Source organism: Acomys russatus, chromosome X (assembly GCF_903995435.1).
Source record: "Acomys russatus chromosome X, mAcoRus1.1, whole genome shotgun sequence".
Lineage (NCBI taxonomy): Eukaryota > Metazoa > Chordata > Mammalia > Rodentia > Muridae > Acomys > Acomys russatus.
In genome coordinates, this window is record NC_067169.1 from 76,149,677 (window position 1) to 76,167,049 (window position 17,373).

General features: G+C 37.5%; 1 protein-coding gene across 4 annotated transcripts in view; it reads right to left on the reverse strand.

Annotated features, from left to right (window-relative positions):
- Pcdh19 (protocadherin 19) overlaps positions 1 to 17,373 on the reverse strand; it is a 101,020-nt gene that overhangs the window by 25,495 nt on the left and 58,152 nt on the right. For 2 of the 4 annotated variants that reach the window (XM_051142580.1, XM_051142577.1), the window contains one exon: positions 13,283 to 13,452. In XM_051142580.1, the coding sequence (XP_050998537.1) occupies positions 13,283 to 13,452 (170 nt within the window). Of the gene's footprint in view, positions 1 to 13,282; positions 13,456 to 17,373 lie in introns of all 4 variants that reach the window. The other 2 variants (XM_051142578.1, XM_051142581.1) reach the window with 1 other exon arrangement.

Sequence of the window (17,373 nt, forward strand, 5' to 3'; positions counted from 1 at the left end):
AAGTACTGAAGACAGGTAAGCAAAAGGCCAGGGTGCAACATGCTTGAAATGCTCACAGTGATATTTCTTTAGTGATACGCTTACTTCCAAGTGTTGGAATTACCAAACAGGGAGTGGAATGGGGAACTATCAAGGACAAAGAATACTGTTCCTCCCTCTTCTTATGCACATACAGCCTTTTCAATTGTGGGTAGGACCATCTGACAACCTATCATTTTGAGTTAAGGAGCACTTCAGCTTTGAAGATGTTTCCTCCTTCCCAAACTACAGCATTCTTTGTCTCATTGTCCCACAAGAAGCAAAACACAACATTAACTTTATTCAAAACTCAGTTCAAATCACAAGGCAGACAGGCAGTCTAGCAGGCTGGCTGTGGCTACAGCCTAGGGAAAGGACCCTCTGATCATCAGCACATACATGTGTTGATGTAAGATGTAGACATGGTGGAAACAATCCACCGTCCATTTCCATATTATCAAAACCTGGACAATCCTGTAAACGACATGATGATGGAACTTTCCTGGCATTTTACTTGACAGAGAAATACAGATTAATCACTCAAACTTTACTTAAATGACCAATCATTTTCCTTCATAATGGGGAACACTATCCTTAGAGTGAACTATGTTTCTTTGAAAAAGTCTGAAAACAAAACAAAACAAAACAAAACAAAAAAAGAAAAAGCCTGAGCAGCAAGTTTTAAGGGATACTAATTGGCATCACAAAGGAAACACCAAAAGGTAAATAGGAGATAGTAAATAGGAGTTTGAACTGTTGGTTCCTTGGTGCCTGCTCTGCTAGTTCAGTTCATTTCCAGACTCATTAGCTGAATAGATTAAGAGCTCTGTTCCATGTTCTGGCTATTATGTATAGAGCAGCTATGAACATGGTTGAGCATATGTCCCGGTTGTGTGGTAGGGCATTTTCTGGGTATATTCTAAAAAGTGGGATAGCTGGGTCTTGAGGAAGCCCTATTCCCCTTTTTCTGAGAAAGTGCCAGATAGCTTTCCAAAGTGGTTGTACTAGTTTGCATTCCCACCAGCAATGAAGGAGTGTTCCTCTCTCTCCACATCCTCGCCAACATGTGGTGTCATTTGAGTTTTTGATCTTAGCCATTCTGATGGGTGTAAGATGGAATCTCAGTGTCGTTTTGATTTGCATTTCTCTGATGACTAACGAGGACGAGCATTTCTTTAAGTGTTTCTCAGCCATTTGATATTCCTCTGTTGAGAATTCTCTGTTAAGTTCCAAGCCCCATTTCGCAACAGCCTAAGTGTCCCTCAGTAGAAGAATGGACTAAGAAACTGTGGTATATTTACACGATGGAATACTACTCAGCTATTAAAAACGAGGAATTCCCGAAATTTGTGGACAAATGGATTGATCTAGAAATTATCATAATGAGTGACTACACCCAGAAGCAAAAAGAGACAAACGGTATATACTCACTTATATCAAAACACTAGTCCAAGGGATATGTACCATGAAAATCTTTACTTACCAAGAAAGTGGGTCAGAGGAGAGGATATCCGATTGAGACTTTAGGCAAGAGTAGCATGGAAGAAAGAGGAAATAGTAGGACCCACAGGGTCCTGGAAACCTACAAGAAGAACTTTATGATAGGCAGATCTGGATCCTGGGGTCCTCCTCAAACTAAGGCACCAGCCAAGGAGAATATAGGCAGTAAGCTTCGAACCCCTACCAGGACCTAGCCGACGAACATGATACTCTCCACCGTTGAGTGGAGAGTGAGATCTGACTCTCACAGGAACTCTGGTGCCCCTTTTCTGACCATGTCCCCCAGATGAGGAGACCTGGTGGCACTCAGAGGAAGGATAGCTAGTTACCAAGAAGAGACTTGATATTCTGAGAGCATGTATAGGGGAAGGAGGTCTCCCTAGGTCACGGACATAGGGGAGGGGAGAAGGAGAGAAATGGGAGGGAGGGAAGAATGGGAGGAAACAGGGGAAGGGCTAACAATCGAGATGTAATATGAATAAATTAATAAAAAAATCTAAAAAAAAAAAAAAAAAAAGAGCTCTGTTCCAAAAGTGCTTTGACTTGCTGTGCTAACAGACGAGTGTGATTTGATACACCTACCTTCAAGTTAACTGGGGCCCAATAGTAATGTTTTCTACAATCAAAGGAAGGTTTCCCTTTTGTCCAATTTCAATTTAAATCAATTATAAATCTGAAAGTGGTGGGTGAAGCTCAGACAGGTGTAATGAATCCTTCTACACTGACAGTCCCCACAAACAAAGTCCTGGCTATAGGTCTTTGAAATTCACTTGGTGCTTATATATTGTATTTCTGAGTTCTCATTTTGCCACTAAGCAAAATCACCCAGTATACAAAAACTCAGGCTTAATAGAGAACTCACAGATAATCACTCAACTTTTCTGAAATGTACAAACAATTTGATGAGAATTGAGTCCAGAGAAATAATTTGTACTTTGAGCTGCATTCTGGACTTTGTCATCAATTTGTATTCTGACATTAATACAGCTGTTCTACTGTTTTGTACATCAGTTTTTCTCCCAGAAAGAAAAATGGAACAGATATTTATATGCAGCCTGTCTGTGGGATGCAATAAATGCTCAAATTAAAAGAACTAAATTTTCTGGCTAGTCATGGCAATGACAAAAGTTGTCTGCATTTAAAATAATTTACTTTTGCATGTCAGTGATGGTTCAGTTTCTGTCTCTAACTTGCCTTGGTTTATCAGCAGGGTACAACCTGACTCTTAGAAGCTGGAGGCATTTTTGTTTTGTTTTGTTTCAATAAGCCCATTTTTAAATTAAATTAAAATCAAAACCATCCTTTTGGTTCATCTCCCAGATTAAAGCTAACTGACAGCCTCATTAATGATTAAAAACAGCAGGTGGTAATGGCTTAGAACAGTTTGACCAGTCTAAATATCTTGGAACCTACACCATTCCCCTTCTCCCTCTTTTCTATGTATTAAAGTGGAAAGATGCTATTGTTCACACAGGTTGGTAATGTTACAGACTGATGGAAGAGGAAAGCATGCCATCCAACATCTATTAGAAGGGAAGAAAAATGCAGAGACCAAGAGAATGACAGCAGAGAAGTTGGAAACTAGATCTCTGGCACAGAATTGGAATTTGCAAACTAATGTCTGGGAAGCTGCCTTGCTATAATCAATTAGGCCTATCAAGTTTTCTCAGGTAATTAGAGCAATGTATGCTTGCAGATTTTCACTTAAAAGAAACAGCATTATAAAGTATCCTTTTATTCAAACCAGATTTCAATTTTCCTCCCACAAAGCTTAGAGACTAGATTGTAGGCCACAGTTCAGAAAGTCACTAGGGGCTTGGCCAGTTGGACTAGGAGCCCATAAACTTGTATCTGGGGCTCTAACTTTAATCATGTTGAAATTTTTCCTGTTGAAACAGGAATCCGGATAGTCTTGTTTGCCATTGAAGTGGGTATTTCTAAGATTAAAAACAGCAAAACTTACAAATTAAACAATGTCGCTTGGTTTTTATTTAGCAGCCTGCCTGTTTGTTGCCAGAATTTTCAATGTTTATCAGTATATAGCTATTACTTCTGGTTATAAGGATCCTTACAAGACAAAGTATCTCTCAAAAAAGCCTCATCAATGTGGCAGTGTGAAGTCAGAGTTTGTTTTCCGATAAACTCTTTTAGCACCTCCTGGATTCAGTGTCCTTCAAGTCACCTGTGCTACATGTCAGCTTGTACATATCTCTAGGCACACAGTAGACCTCTGACCTGCCTATTTCTAAGCAGTGTTCAGAGTTCATCATAAAACCTTAAATCTCTCACAATGTTACTTTGAATTTCTCACCCACACATATGGTCTATCATCAAAAGATATGTTTGATAACCCTAGAGACCATTTCATTGCTAATTCTTTTGTTTTTTGTTTAGTTAATTGATTAATGTTTCTCTCTCCTGGGGGGAGCAGCTTGAATGCATACATGTGTGAGAAGGGATAGTGTGCAGACATGTGCACAGAGAAGAGAAGGGTCTCAGGGTTCTGGGGCTTGGCTGGTGGCCAGCAAGCTTCAGCATTTTTTGTGTGTTTCTACACCCTCCATCGCCTCCGCCCCCCATGACCAAACTACAGGGTTAGGAAACCATACCAAAATTGTTACATGGGTTCTGCAGATTTAAACTCAAGCCACCAAGCTTGAGTGTTCTTGCATGCTGAGTCATCTCCCCAGCCCCTTGCTGGCTCTCTTTAACTGTGAAGAACAGTTTAACTTCTCTTCACTAGGCAGAGTAATGGGCTTTTGCGATACTAGTCTTCCCATTTACAACAGGGAATGACATTTCCACCCATCCTGACTTTTAAAAGGTCACATATGACCAACTTCAAGATGCTTTAGGACTTTTGACAACACCTCTACAAGAGCATGTGGATAGTACCCTAACAAGCAATGGTTTTCATGGCTTTAGAGGACAACTGCAACCTTGTCGGACCTAGTGTTTGGTTGGTTTGTTTTTGTTTTTGTTTTGTTTTGTTTTGGTGGTTGTTGTGGGTGTTGTTGATGATTTTGTTTTTTAAGTTGGATTTTTATTGTGAAGATTAACGTGAAGAAAAAGATAAAATACTTCCTTGTAGAAATTTATGTGGATGGATCAAGAAAGCTTTCCCCTGGCTTGATGTGTCCTAGCAATGAAACACTTAGTGAAGACAGCGAATAAAAAGACCAGGAAAAAAACTAATTTTTGATGACTGAAAAAACATGTGTAGCCAAAGAAAGGCCATCTCAAAAGTGGTCACATAATAAAAAGATGATTTATAAGTCTGATATTCTTTAAATTGCTTCTTAAATTGTTACCATATGTAATTCCCCATATTTATTTCATAATAAATGTACTAACAGAAAGAATGAGAAAGATACAAGTATTTTAAAGCCATGTTTAGACTTATGCATCTCTATCCTGACAGATTATTGGTCATATGATTGTAGACAGAAATAAGTTTCAAAAAGGAAAATAATCTTCCTATATTAGTGCATCTATTGAGCATGTGAAGCAGTCAATATTATGGCCCCCTAGAATATGGGTTATAATCACATACAGGTTCATAGGGACGATTGTAAAAAAAAAAATGACAATAGTAAAATATTTCTGGACACACAACAACCAAAAATAAATCTGAATCAAATACATGATGAATCTGAGGTGTTTCAGGCAGTGCTAGTTCATGTTGAACCCTGCAACGTCATCACAGCTCTGGCTCTTCTTCACCACATGCATGCTTTTCCCTGTGCATACCAAACACTACACAACACCAACTAACACTCACTCAAGCTCTTTGGTCAAAATATCAAAGTGTATGAAATGTCATGTTTATTACACTGTTTTTATGAAGCAGCATAACTTAATCACACAAAACAAAGGCTTTTAATATTTTGCTCTTATCATTCCTCAATGTATATTAAATCAGTATATTTTGAATTATATTCTCTTAGAATGTTTTATTTTAAAATGTGACGTTTGAGTTGCTGACTTGAGTCTCATTTTGAAAAAAGAATATTAAATGAACTCTGGCTTCAGATTAGGACAAGATAATGAGCAATTCTGAAATGAACATAAAGATACATCTGTCTTTCTATGCTATATATACAAAGTAGTGTTCTCTTCATTGATGATTATAAAATCAAAATATTTAGTTCCAAGCACCTGGTGGCACTCAGAAGAAGGACAGCAGGTTGCCAAGAAGAGACTTGATACCCTATGAGCATATACAGGGGGAGGAAATCCCCCTCAGGAATAGTCATAGGGGAGGGGAATAATGGGAAAATTGGGGGGGAGGGAAGAATGGGAGGATACAAGGGATGGGATAACCATTGAGATGTAACAAGAATAAATTAATAAAAAATTTTTAAAAAGCATAAATGAATAATCTAACTACAAAAAATAAAATAAAATAAAATATTTATAAACTCTGAAAAATTAAGAATTTCTATATCCTTACATATAAAATATGCACCCAATATTTAAGTCTTTATGTAAAAATAAATAAGTACATTCAACTTATGCAAATTTTGTTTAATCTTTAATAAATGCTAAAATTATGTGTCTACAAAGATATATTTTTAAAATAAATTTCTCTATCATTTATTATTAGAAAATGCCTTATTTGATTCTTATATATTTCAAGTCCAAGCAAAATAAAATCATGAGTGGAAACAATTAAGAAGCCATCATTTTGACTTTGCTCCTATCTTTTACCCTATTTGCAGTATATCTATTCATCCTGGCCTGCAAAACTTACTTTTGCATGAAACAGCTGGAGAAGATTCACCTAGAAAATTATCCAAATAGAGAATAATTTTATCTAACATACAGTATTGGGGTCTGGCTTCCTGCTCTTTCTCCAATGGGATTCTACTACACCAAAGTATCTTTTAAGGTGCATTTTGCTTTCCAGTTCAAATACTCTTAATTGACTTCTTCACTGATCATATGGCAGTCTATTCCATACTGGACCATTTATGCTATTGTTTCATAAACTTCTACAGGATCAAACTTTTAATTGCTCATTGTGCCCCCGTTGTATAGGGTCTAATCTCTAAATTCATTGTATAATCTAATTGAGATAGCACGTTCTCTGGATAAATAATGAATCTATTATCATAACTGATATTAATAGTAAATTTTAAAATGACCTTGAATATGAAATAACTAAAAGTTCCAAATGGGTTATAAAAACACTGTGTGTGTGTGTGTGTGTGTGTGTGTGTGTGTGTGTGTGTGTGTGTACATGCAATTAGTTTTTCTATTTCAAAGAAGATAAACAGTTTGTTTTACTCCAAATGTCTTGCAATGGAGAAACAGATGATTAAGTGTAAAAAAGAATTCTTTGATCAAATGGTTTATACCAAAATAATGTTAGTGAATAAGTGCTAAGATAATAGATGTTTTAACTAGTTAAAAGCAACTTTCTATTGCAACCAATGATTGCCACAATAAAGTATAAATAATGCTTTGTAGGGAAATTACTATCTAAATACAAGCATTTAGTTGAAATAAATAAAATCTCCACCTCTTACCTCTCTCCCTAGCTTCAAAGTTATACTATACTACACAACAAAGTTATATTTCACACAAGGAAACTTTAATATTTCTGGGTATCAAAAAAAGTTGAACTAGGCATTGAATCCCATACACCAACAAGGAAAGAAACCTATCATCCTATAATGAATTTGAAGATGAACATGAAATTCAACCTCAGAGCAAGCATGTTTTTTTTTTTTTTTTTAAGTTACCTGTTTATTTTATTGTTTTCTTCTGGGTACAGAGATAAGGAAAAGCAAAGGCCCTTCAGCAGGGCAATGTCTAGTAGAGGGTGTCGAAGAGGAATGTCACAGGTTTTGAGTGGAAATCTGCGTTGCGTGGTCAAATCTTTCTTTTTTTTTTTTTTTATTAATTTATTCTTGTTACATCTCAATGTTTATCCCATCCCTTGTATCCTCCCATTCCTCCCCCCCCCCATTTTCCCATTATTCCCCTCCCCTATGACTGTTCCTGAGGGGGATTACCTCCCCCTATATATTCTCATAGGGTATCAAGTCTCTTCTTGGCTACTTGCTGTCCATCCTCTGAGTGCCACCAGGTCTCCCCCTCCAGGGGACATGGTCAAATGTGAGGCACCAGAGTACGTGAGAAAGTCGTATCACACTCTCCACTCAACTGTGGAGAATATTCTGACCATTGGCTAGATCTGGGAAGGGGTTTAAAGTTTACCTCCTGTATTGTCCTTGGCTGGTGCCTTAGTTTGAGCGGGACCCCTGGGCCCAAATCTGCCTATCATATTGTTCTACTTGTAGATTTCTAGGACCCTCTGGATCCTTTTATTTTGCTGTTCTCCCATGCGTCTCTCATTTAGAGTCCCAATAGTTTTAAAAATAGTTTCTAATATTATTGTGCAAATTAAAACATCAAGAAATATGTTTATGATATTTTCATAAAATAAGATCATTATTAGCCCTTTGTACTGGCACAATATTAACAATTTTATTTTGAGGTCATCTCAGTAGACCCTAAACAAGACAAAGCAAACACATGGTACTTTAGCATCAGTAACAGCATAATTAACACATTCCATTTTCAGAGCCATATACATGAGCCCTCAAAAATATTTTTGAGTGAAGGACACTCTCTTTCTCTCTTTCTCTCTGTCTCTGACCCTGTCTTTATCTCTCTCTGTCTTATGTATATGTTTTATGTATGTATCATACTTGTTTAATATCAAAATACTATACTACCTGGGGCAGAATGAATAAGATCAAAAGAAACATATGTAACAACATTGTAAACATGATTCTGTGTTCAAGTAAGTAAACATCTCAGTGGGTATACTTGTAAAAAGATGAAGATACTTCTAAAAGTTCCTATATGAGCAAAACTAAGAAGGAAATAACCACATGAATTGCAAAGCAGTATATCTAGCCTCAAAGATGCTAATTCAGGTCCAGGGGGATCTAATCAACCTCTTTGTTGAAGTAAAGATAAAACTTTTTGACAGCAAATGCTATTCTGATAAAATGGAATTTTCAATTACTCTATGAACATCTGGTCCATGCTACAATTTCTGGAGCCCAGCATCACACTGCTTTGCAATGTCACAAATTATTCTCCACTGAGAACTCCCTGTTTTGCCAAGAGATTAATTGAAATGAGTGTTTGGAAATTTAGTGAGGTGAGAGGTAAGTCAGAGGGATAGATAAGGATATAAAGAAAAATGTTCAGTCACTGAATCATAATTTCATTAAAAGACTAGAGGAAATGAAATTCCAAACTGTCAGTAGAGTGTTGCCGGTGAAAACATCTTAATACATTTGTGGTTGGCACTAGTCTTTGCATGGAATGAAAACTATAGGACATTTTCATGGCAATGTTATAGCAGCAGTCAAATTAAGTGCACACTGAGTTTTTCTGGTTCATGTTTTACACAGAAAATACGCTGAATATCATTTACGTGATGAATTTAATAAACAAGTAAAATTCAGAACTTAACACTTCCCCATTAAATCTTCTTCCCTAACTAAAGCAATGATTATCTTGCATTTGGGTGTGTTTGGATGTGAAAAGCAGATCACCACTATAAATTTCTGTGCATTGCTTCTATTTGTTACCAATTAACATGGGAAGGAAACCAACTCAGTGTTGTAGTGAACTCTAAATTAGGTGCACATTAGAGCAATTACAGTCATTTTTTTCAGTAGATGAATTTATAATCAATAATTACAATCATAAGGAAGGAAATTGAGTGTGATTTCAATTGAATTACTTGGGCTTAGAACTAGTGTGTGGTTCTAAGATATGATCCCCATAAACTTTAGTTTTATATCTATATCACACATTTAAGCATAATGCAATATACACATCACCACAAATGTCCTTGCAAAAAAATAAGAGGAAAGCATATGGTCTACTAACCTCAGCACTACTCATCTCAGAAACAAACTGGCTCAGGTGAGATTGAATCTGGTAATAACCTCAATTATGCAACCAAACCATGAGCCTCGGCCATCTCTCTCCACCCTATTGTCAACTTTAGGCATTAAAGGAATCAATATTCTTATCTTCTCAAGAAGGTGGTAAATGTACTGAATAAATCAGATAGGGAACACACTGGTTAAGAGATGTGACTTAGATGCCCACACTCAGCATCAAATCACCTCAGGAGCCCAGTCAGAAGAGACAAGCTGGCCAGATGTGACAGCACTTGTTTGTTCTAAAGGTATGTTGAGACCAATTGAGAGATAATATCTTAAACAGTGTACTGTGTCAAGAGGAAGCAGAGGTTAAAGAAAGCTCTATTATCTTCCTTTCCAGGAAGCCACAACATGATCACAGGACTGGGGACAAATCTCAATAAGCCATATTAATTCATGGCCACGATGGGTGGCAAATAAATTTGGAATTCTGTGACAACCAGGGAATTAAGCTCAGCAAGTTCACCCACTTCCTGACCTGGTTTCAAACTTGTTAAGAGAGATGCCAATGTGGATACTGATGAAGAAAGCAGAGATTCTTGTCATTCCTTGATTGCCACTCTGACCCAGCTCACAAATACTTTTGTGTGAAGTAATCAAAATACAATCCAACCTCCACAGTGACTAAACATCCGGGTTTGTCCTTTGAATTTGAAAGTCTTTTAAATGGTCTCCTTCCTTCATTGAACACAGTGATTCTGGGGTTTTCATGCCTAGGAAGAGTCTCATAGAAAAGCTACTGAAAACTAAGACATTTGGGCCTGTACTTAAGACAGAAAACCCCCCTTGTCATTCATACTGAGCATTCAAATGCTGTAGCAAAGTTATAAAAGCAAATGCTGAAGAAATGTAGGACATCACAATGAAGCCTAAGGCTCCAGAGCCTCTTAAAAGGAGTGAAACAACCATAATTTGTACCTGCTTAAATATTGACAATGCAATATGAGACCATATAACAAGACATTTCTGCTTGCTCAAGGAAAAAAATAATGGGTGCATAAAAATTGCTTTTGTGTTGATATTCTTGGGATTTCCCATCAAATACATGTTCCCACATGTACAGAGAAGGAGATAATACTAATGTTAAAAGTCATAGGTCATAAGGCATAAGAAAGACCCACAGTTATGACATCAAAGGTGAGCCAAACTCCCCAATACCGTGGTGTAAGGCTTTAACCTTTATTGGTTGCATTTGGTATGATATTGCAAGGATTCACACAAACAAAAAGAAGTATCATATTCAGAGTTTTTCTGAGTAATTCAAGACCAGGCATGTATGGTGAATTCTTCCAGTGGGTGTCTTTCAACTAGTGAGCCTTAAGACAAAGTAAACATACACTTACATGAATGCAGGTTAGAGACAAGAAATACTAAAATATGTAAGTTGTTAAAATAGTGGCTATTTTGGAGTACTAATAATCAACCCATTAGCTGGTGTCACAGTTCTTGTGGTAAGCCTCAGTTGTTTTGGGATACGCAAAATCATCACAAAATCATCAGAAGTTGTAGGGTATCACAAGGTAAAGACTGAGATATAAACAAGAGTTCAGTTCCGCCGGACATGGTAGCGCATGCCTTTAATCCCAGCACTCGGGAAGCAGAGGCAGGCGGATCGCTGTGAGTTCGAGGCTAGCCTGGTCTACACCAGGATGGCCAAGGCTACACAGAGAAACCCTGTCTCGAAAAACTAAAAAAAAAAAAAAAAAAAGAGTTCAGTTCCTTTTGTCACTCAAAATGGAAAGGACCAGCTGAAGGGTTGGTTCAAAGTTCAAACATTGCTGGAGCAATAAAAAAAAATGAATATATAAGCATGTAAATAAAATACCAAATTGTGGGGGAGACCTGGTAGCACTCAGAGGAAGGACAGCAGGTAGCCAAGAAGAGACTTGATACCCTATGAGAATATATAGGGGGAGGTAATCCCCCACAGGAACAGTCATAGGGGAGGGGAATAATGGGAAAATGGGGGGGGGAGGAATGGGAGGATACAAGGGATGGGATAAACATTGAGATGTAACAAGAATAAATTAATAAAAAAATAAATAAAATTTAAAAAAAATACCAAATTGTAAGGATGTTGTCAAAATGACATAGTAAAATAAAAGTGTATCTATATGCATGTGTGTGTGAAATCATGTTTTTTGTAAGAGAGTCTTTGGATGCTGTCATATACTTGTTTTCTAATATTCTCACTGTTATTCAGTCTACACAGTACATAATGCAACCCATCTGTAAGAAACACTTAGAGCATCTAGCTACAACCCACTGATACTGTTTTCCTAGAGGAATGTGACAAAAAATTAAAACAGATGTTGGTCTAGCCAGGCATAATGTAAGAATCAATTATGACTATTTTCTTTCCTGGAGTCATTTCATTGTAGAGAGCATCTAAAAGAAAACCTTTCTGATCTAAATGAAGAAAGCAGTTATTTGAGATACACATGAGCAGGAAATGATATATATCTTTCTTCATCCTCTGAGAATTAAATTGCCTCTGATTCAGCTATATAAATGTTTAATTTTTTTTCAACCTCAGCCATATACTAAGGTTTCCCAGAAAGAATATTATCTCTGCCAATGTCACCACTTGCCAATTAAGGAAAGAGGCAGTGTACAATTGGTAGTGACCTCTCTGTATGATAGACTTTGACACTTGACTCTCCTGAGTAGGGAATGGATTAGGCAATTTAATAGAATTTACAGTGGCTAATTTTTTTCCATGAAAAACATTTTGTTTTGTGAATCATGCATTTTTGGATTCATTTAGAAAACCAAAACAAAAGAGTTTAATGATGTTGACAGTAAAATGACACAGCTGAAGACCAGCACAGAATCACCATATTTTGTTTTCTCATCTTTAAGACTTTTAGCAGTAGGGCTTCCAGCTGAGCATGAGACTAGCTTTTCTCAAGACATAGTCAAGCATTCTGAAGCTTCACTGAACCTAAAAACCAAATTGAATTCATACTTCTTAACTGGAAAAGACAGGCTGTTTGCATAGCATGTTTATATCAGTAAAATATTGAAAATGACATTTGTGCCCAAGTCCATATGAACAATCTGCCTTACCTGAACTCTGCTACTGTTTTAATTCTGTGGTTTCTGCCCAGCTCCATTTTAAAGATCACCTATTTTTAAAAGTACTTGTGTCTGGGTTCATGAAAATGCATTCTCTTAGTCCATGAGGACGCGGCTCTTCACGTGTGCTTTGAGATTCATTGCACAACAGAAGGTTTTAGATTGACTCAGTCACCTTCCCTAGCTTGCCTCCCCTATAACCAATGACACTGATGTCTTCAGTAGTTCCATGGCTTTGGAAGAGCAGCCCTGTAGGCAAAATGGAAAGCCTAGCACTTTCTATCTTCAGGAAAGACTATACAATCTGGAAGCAGAGAACAGAGGCTCTGGGGTAAGCTAACCAGACTAGTGGAAAAATAAACCCTACCCCTCTGGTCTGGAGTTGTGTTCTTTGCAGTTTATCATTGAATCCGTGCACTATAGCATAAACAACCATTTATTCCTGGTGAGAAAGCATCTGTTTACTTCCTATGTGCTCAGTGCAATTATTATCAAAGAGAATATGGATGCCGTCAGCTTAAAATGACCCAACATTACACAAGAGGTAGACTTATCCCAAGAGATGTTGTAACACCTCAAAACTCTCTAGATGCTGCTATCATGAACCACCTAATACTACATGTGCTGCACTAAAGCCCTACAATGTGTCTAAAAAGACTCTGGCTTCTCTGGGACACAATGTCAACTTAAAATTGTCCATCCCTTACCATGGTCAGGCATCTGAGATCCCATGGAGGTCACGCTGGTGTTCAGCACATCATTCACAGCAGTATCACAGTACAGGCTCCTCTGGACATCATGCTCACTGTCAGTCTGGTCACTCTCCTCATGGCCACTATCCTTCAGGCTGTTGCCCTCTAGGTCCTTGAAGGTGGAGCTGCTGAGTTGAAGAAAGTATGTTAATTTACAACTGTGATAGATCTGAGTTTTCAAGTCTTTCCTAGCCAGGATGATGTCAGCTCTGTACAGAGGCCAGCAGTGTCTAGATTGTCCAAAGGGGTAGAAGTATGGAGAAGAGACGTTTCTGTTAGAAGATAATAGAACTTAACAATACAAAGAGAGTCTCAATATGGGGTGCTGATACAGCTAATATTTTCATTTTCTTCTTTTTTGTGCTTCACTGCAGGCAAGGTAGTTAGAGATCAAATTCTAAAACCATTTCCATAGACTGTCACAACATTTTTTTTTCTATTCTTCTACGGTTAAAGTCAAATAGAAATAGCTAATGTTTCATGAAATATTGCTGTTTGTGAGTTACTGTTTTAAGAAAGCAATATTAATTTTCTAAGCCATATTAGCTGTTTAAGGAAAAGGGGCTGATAATATTCCTATTTATAGAGGAGATAACAGAGATATGTAGAAGTTAAATCACTTGCCCAAGGTCATACTGCTAGAAAAAAAAAGAGGTAGCACATCTAAGATCAAACCCAGCTTGTCAAATTTCAGTGCTTAAAAATCTTAACTATTATGTAAATTGCTTCTCTAGAGATATTTACTACTCATCATAAAAAGCAAAAATGGCAGAAATTGAGGTAGTGTAATTAGAATTAAAATGATGATCAGAATTGTAAAAACCAGGTCAGTTTCCTGCTTGTTTGACTGCTTGTTCTGTTTTTGAGACAGGGTCTCATTCTGTACTCCAGGCTGATCTGGATATATATAGCCCACACTGGCCTTTGAACTTGTGATAAGTCCCTTTGTCAGCTTCCTTCTGATTCTTGGGATTACAAGCCTAAACTACCACATCTGGCTCCCCTGTCAGTTTTGAATAAAAATGGCAGAGGGATTAATTCAAAGAAAAGGAGTGGAGTGGCTGTAGCTGTGGAAATAATTGGTGTGTGGAACATGTTTGGGCTAATTTTATGTGTCTATTTGGACCACAAATGATGCAGGTAGCTGGTTAAGCCTTATTTCAGAAGGTGTCTGTGAGTGCATTAGCTGAAGAGATTAGCATTTAGATTGAAGAACTGAGTAAGGCATGTATCTTTTCCCAGTGTTGGTAGAACCCATGTGATCTATTGAAGAAGGCCTGGAAAGAACAATAACCAAAAGGTTGAATATCCTATCTCCTTAAATGGGGATGTCAATATTCTCCCATGTTCAGAGTGCTTCATTTTCAAGCTCTACAACTGGGTCTCTAGTTCTCAGGCTTTCATATTATACCCTCAGCTGCTCTGATCTTCTAGCTTATTGGTGATGGAGCACATCGGATGATGTAAAGCACCACCCTGTTAGTTAATTATTTCCAAAAATACATCTGAACATCAAAGTCACTAAAATCCAAATCACTCAACAGGCCAGTCCACGAAGCTCCTCTAAATTATGTCACAGAGATAACTTGAGCCAATCCACCTACCAGGATGTAAGTCTATTTAAGAAGATTCTGTAATTCTTTCATGGTCAAAAAGACCAATTTGAAACTCATGATTTAAAGGTTTTTCACCATGTGCTTCATGGCACAGATTTTATGGCTTCCTGTATATACTAATCCAAAGCTTAAATAGATTCAAAGTTTATATTTTAGAAACAAAAATTGGCCCTGCCTACAGGTGCTCATATACCTGCAGAGAGAACAAATGACCTGCCTGGATGAAGTTACAGGCTGCTCCATCTTTATAACAAATATTAGCTTCTCAACCTATATTATCTGGTTCTGGAGCATAATGAAAGGTTCTTTAAATCCTTAGCATAAAAGTTGCCATGTTAAGCCAAAGAGCTCAATTTTAAATTTAATGCATTTCAGTAATTGCCAAAATTTGCTTGAGTTATATGGTGGTGAATGAAATAGTCTAAAGACAAAGGTAATTGGCACTATTGAATTTTTAGGTCACATAATTCTTTGTTGTGTACACCTTGTGCATTATGAGATGTTTAATGCATCTACTGGCCTTTGCCCATTAGTTGCCAGTGATGACCCCTACCAAGTTTAAGAATTGAAAATCTCTTCAGGGAGACACTGCCAAATCACTCTTGGTTGAGAACAACTGTTCTACATTCTTTCACCAGCATTCTTGTGACATAGTGTGCAAGAAAAAGCACTGAATTTGGAGTCATTATGTCACATGTACAGGATTTTTTTGTTTGTTTAGGTTTGGGTTTCTTGGGGGGGAGGCGGAAATCTTTTTAGATAGGGCTCCTCTGTATTGTAAACCGGGCTGGCCTTGAACTCACAGAATTCCGCTGGGCTCCATAGCTAATCCTTGATTTCCTTGGCTTGACAAAGTCTCCCTCACACATCCATTCTAATGACTCAGTCAGATACTTTGTATAATGGGCTTGTCCTAGGCCCCCTACACATATGTAGCAAATGAGCAGCTTGGTCCTCATGAGAATTTCCCAACAACTGGATGGGGAGGGGGCGGCTCTCTGACACTGATGCCTGACTTTCAATCTCATTTACCTAACTGAGTAGCCTTGTCTTGTCTCAGTGGGAGAAGATGCACCTAGTTCTGCAGCAACTTAATGTGCCAGGGTGGGTTGGTACCCATGGGGGACCTCCCCTTTCTCTGAGGAGAAGGAGAGGGAAGAATGAGAGGAAGAGTGTGTGACGGGGACTGGGAGGAGAAGAGGATGCCTAAAATCAGGATGTAAAGTGAATAAATGAATATTTTTAAAAAGATGCTTTGCATGAAGAGCAAGATAGAAATGGGTGTTCAATGAAATTATCATTATGTAATATGATCACTATTCTGTATTCTAATACTTCATTCACATTACTATTAAATAGTATGGCCCTGGTGTTTAGGGGATTTGTATAAGAATTTTATATTTATTTAATGAATGCTCCTATCTTCTGTAACAATTGTCAGCCTTTTTCCTTGTGCCATTTCTCCTAAAATTCAGGAACAGAAAAATATCTCTCCTGTCAAATATGTGTCCTTGCTTTACTGAATGATAAAATCTATATGACCTAATGCACTTTTCATTTTGGCTTGGCTTCTCAAAAGCTTCAAGGTAAGCATAATGTTTAATTGCACTGAGTTATCTCTCTGGAAGCTGGTGATCTCTATCTCACTTCTCCTAATTGGTTTTAAATCTGCCTTTTAAAAATTTGGTCATCCATTTTATATACATCAGAATGCTGCAACCCACCTCAGGGCTTCTGGGGGTTTTTTTCCAGGTAAAAAAGATAGAAAATATTACAAATGTGAAGGATTAGCTACTATGATCTAAGGAACTGCTGGTGTGAGCAAAAGAAGAAAAATCAAACTATAGCCACTACCCCCTCAAACCTCATGATAGTTAATGCATTTAAAGATCAGTTTGCCCATCTGACAAACTAAGTACCGCTTACTGTGATCTTGTAAGGACATTTAGTGGCTTAATGAATGGATTTGTGTAAGGCAGTTTAAGAACCAGTGAGCAAGATGCTGCAAACAGTAAAACACCCTGGTAAATGGCTACTCACCCAAAACAAATAACAATTTATGCCAGGCATAAAAAATGCTGATTTCACTTGCTTTATTACCTGTGTACCTCTTGGGAGATGAGAGACTTGTAAAACAACTTTTGTGGGACAATAAATTAGGGGCACCTGTTTCCAATAGTATTGTAAATGCAAATGTTTCTATTACTGCTCTGGTGGCCAGCAGCAGGACAAGTTCATTTTAAAACACCCATACCAGGGTTCTATACACAAGAGTTATTCTACATATGCTTGATAAAAGAACATTACACTAATACAACCTGTATGTGCCCTTTAAAATACTAGTTTTACAAAGAAGACACAAGAATTTGAAAGGATACTGGTCAAATCTCCAATAGGTAATCCCACATACCTAGAGAATTGTCATTTGTG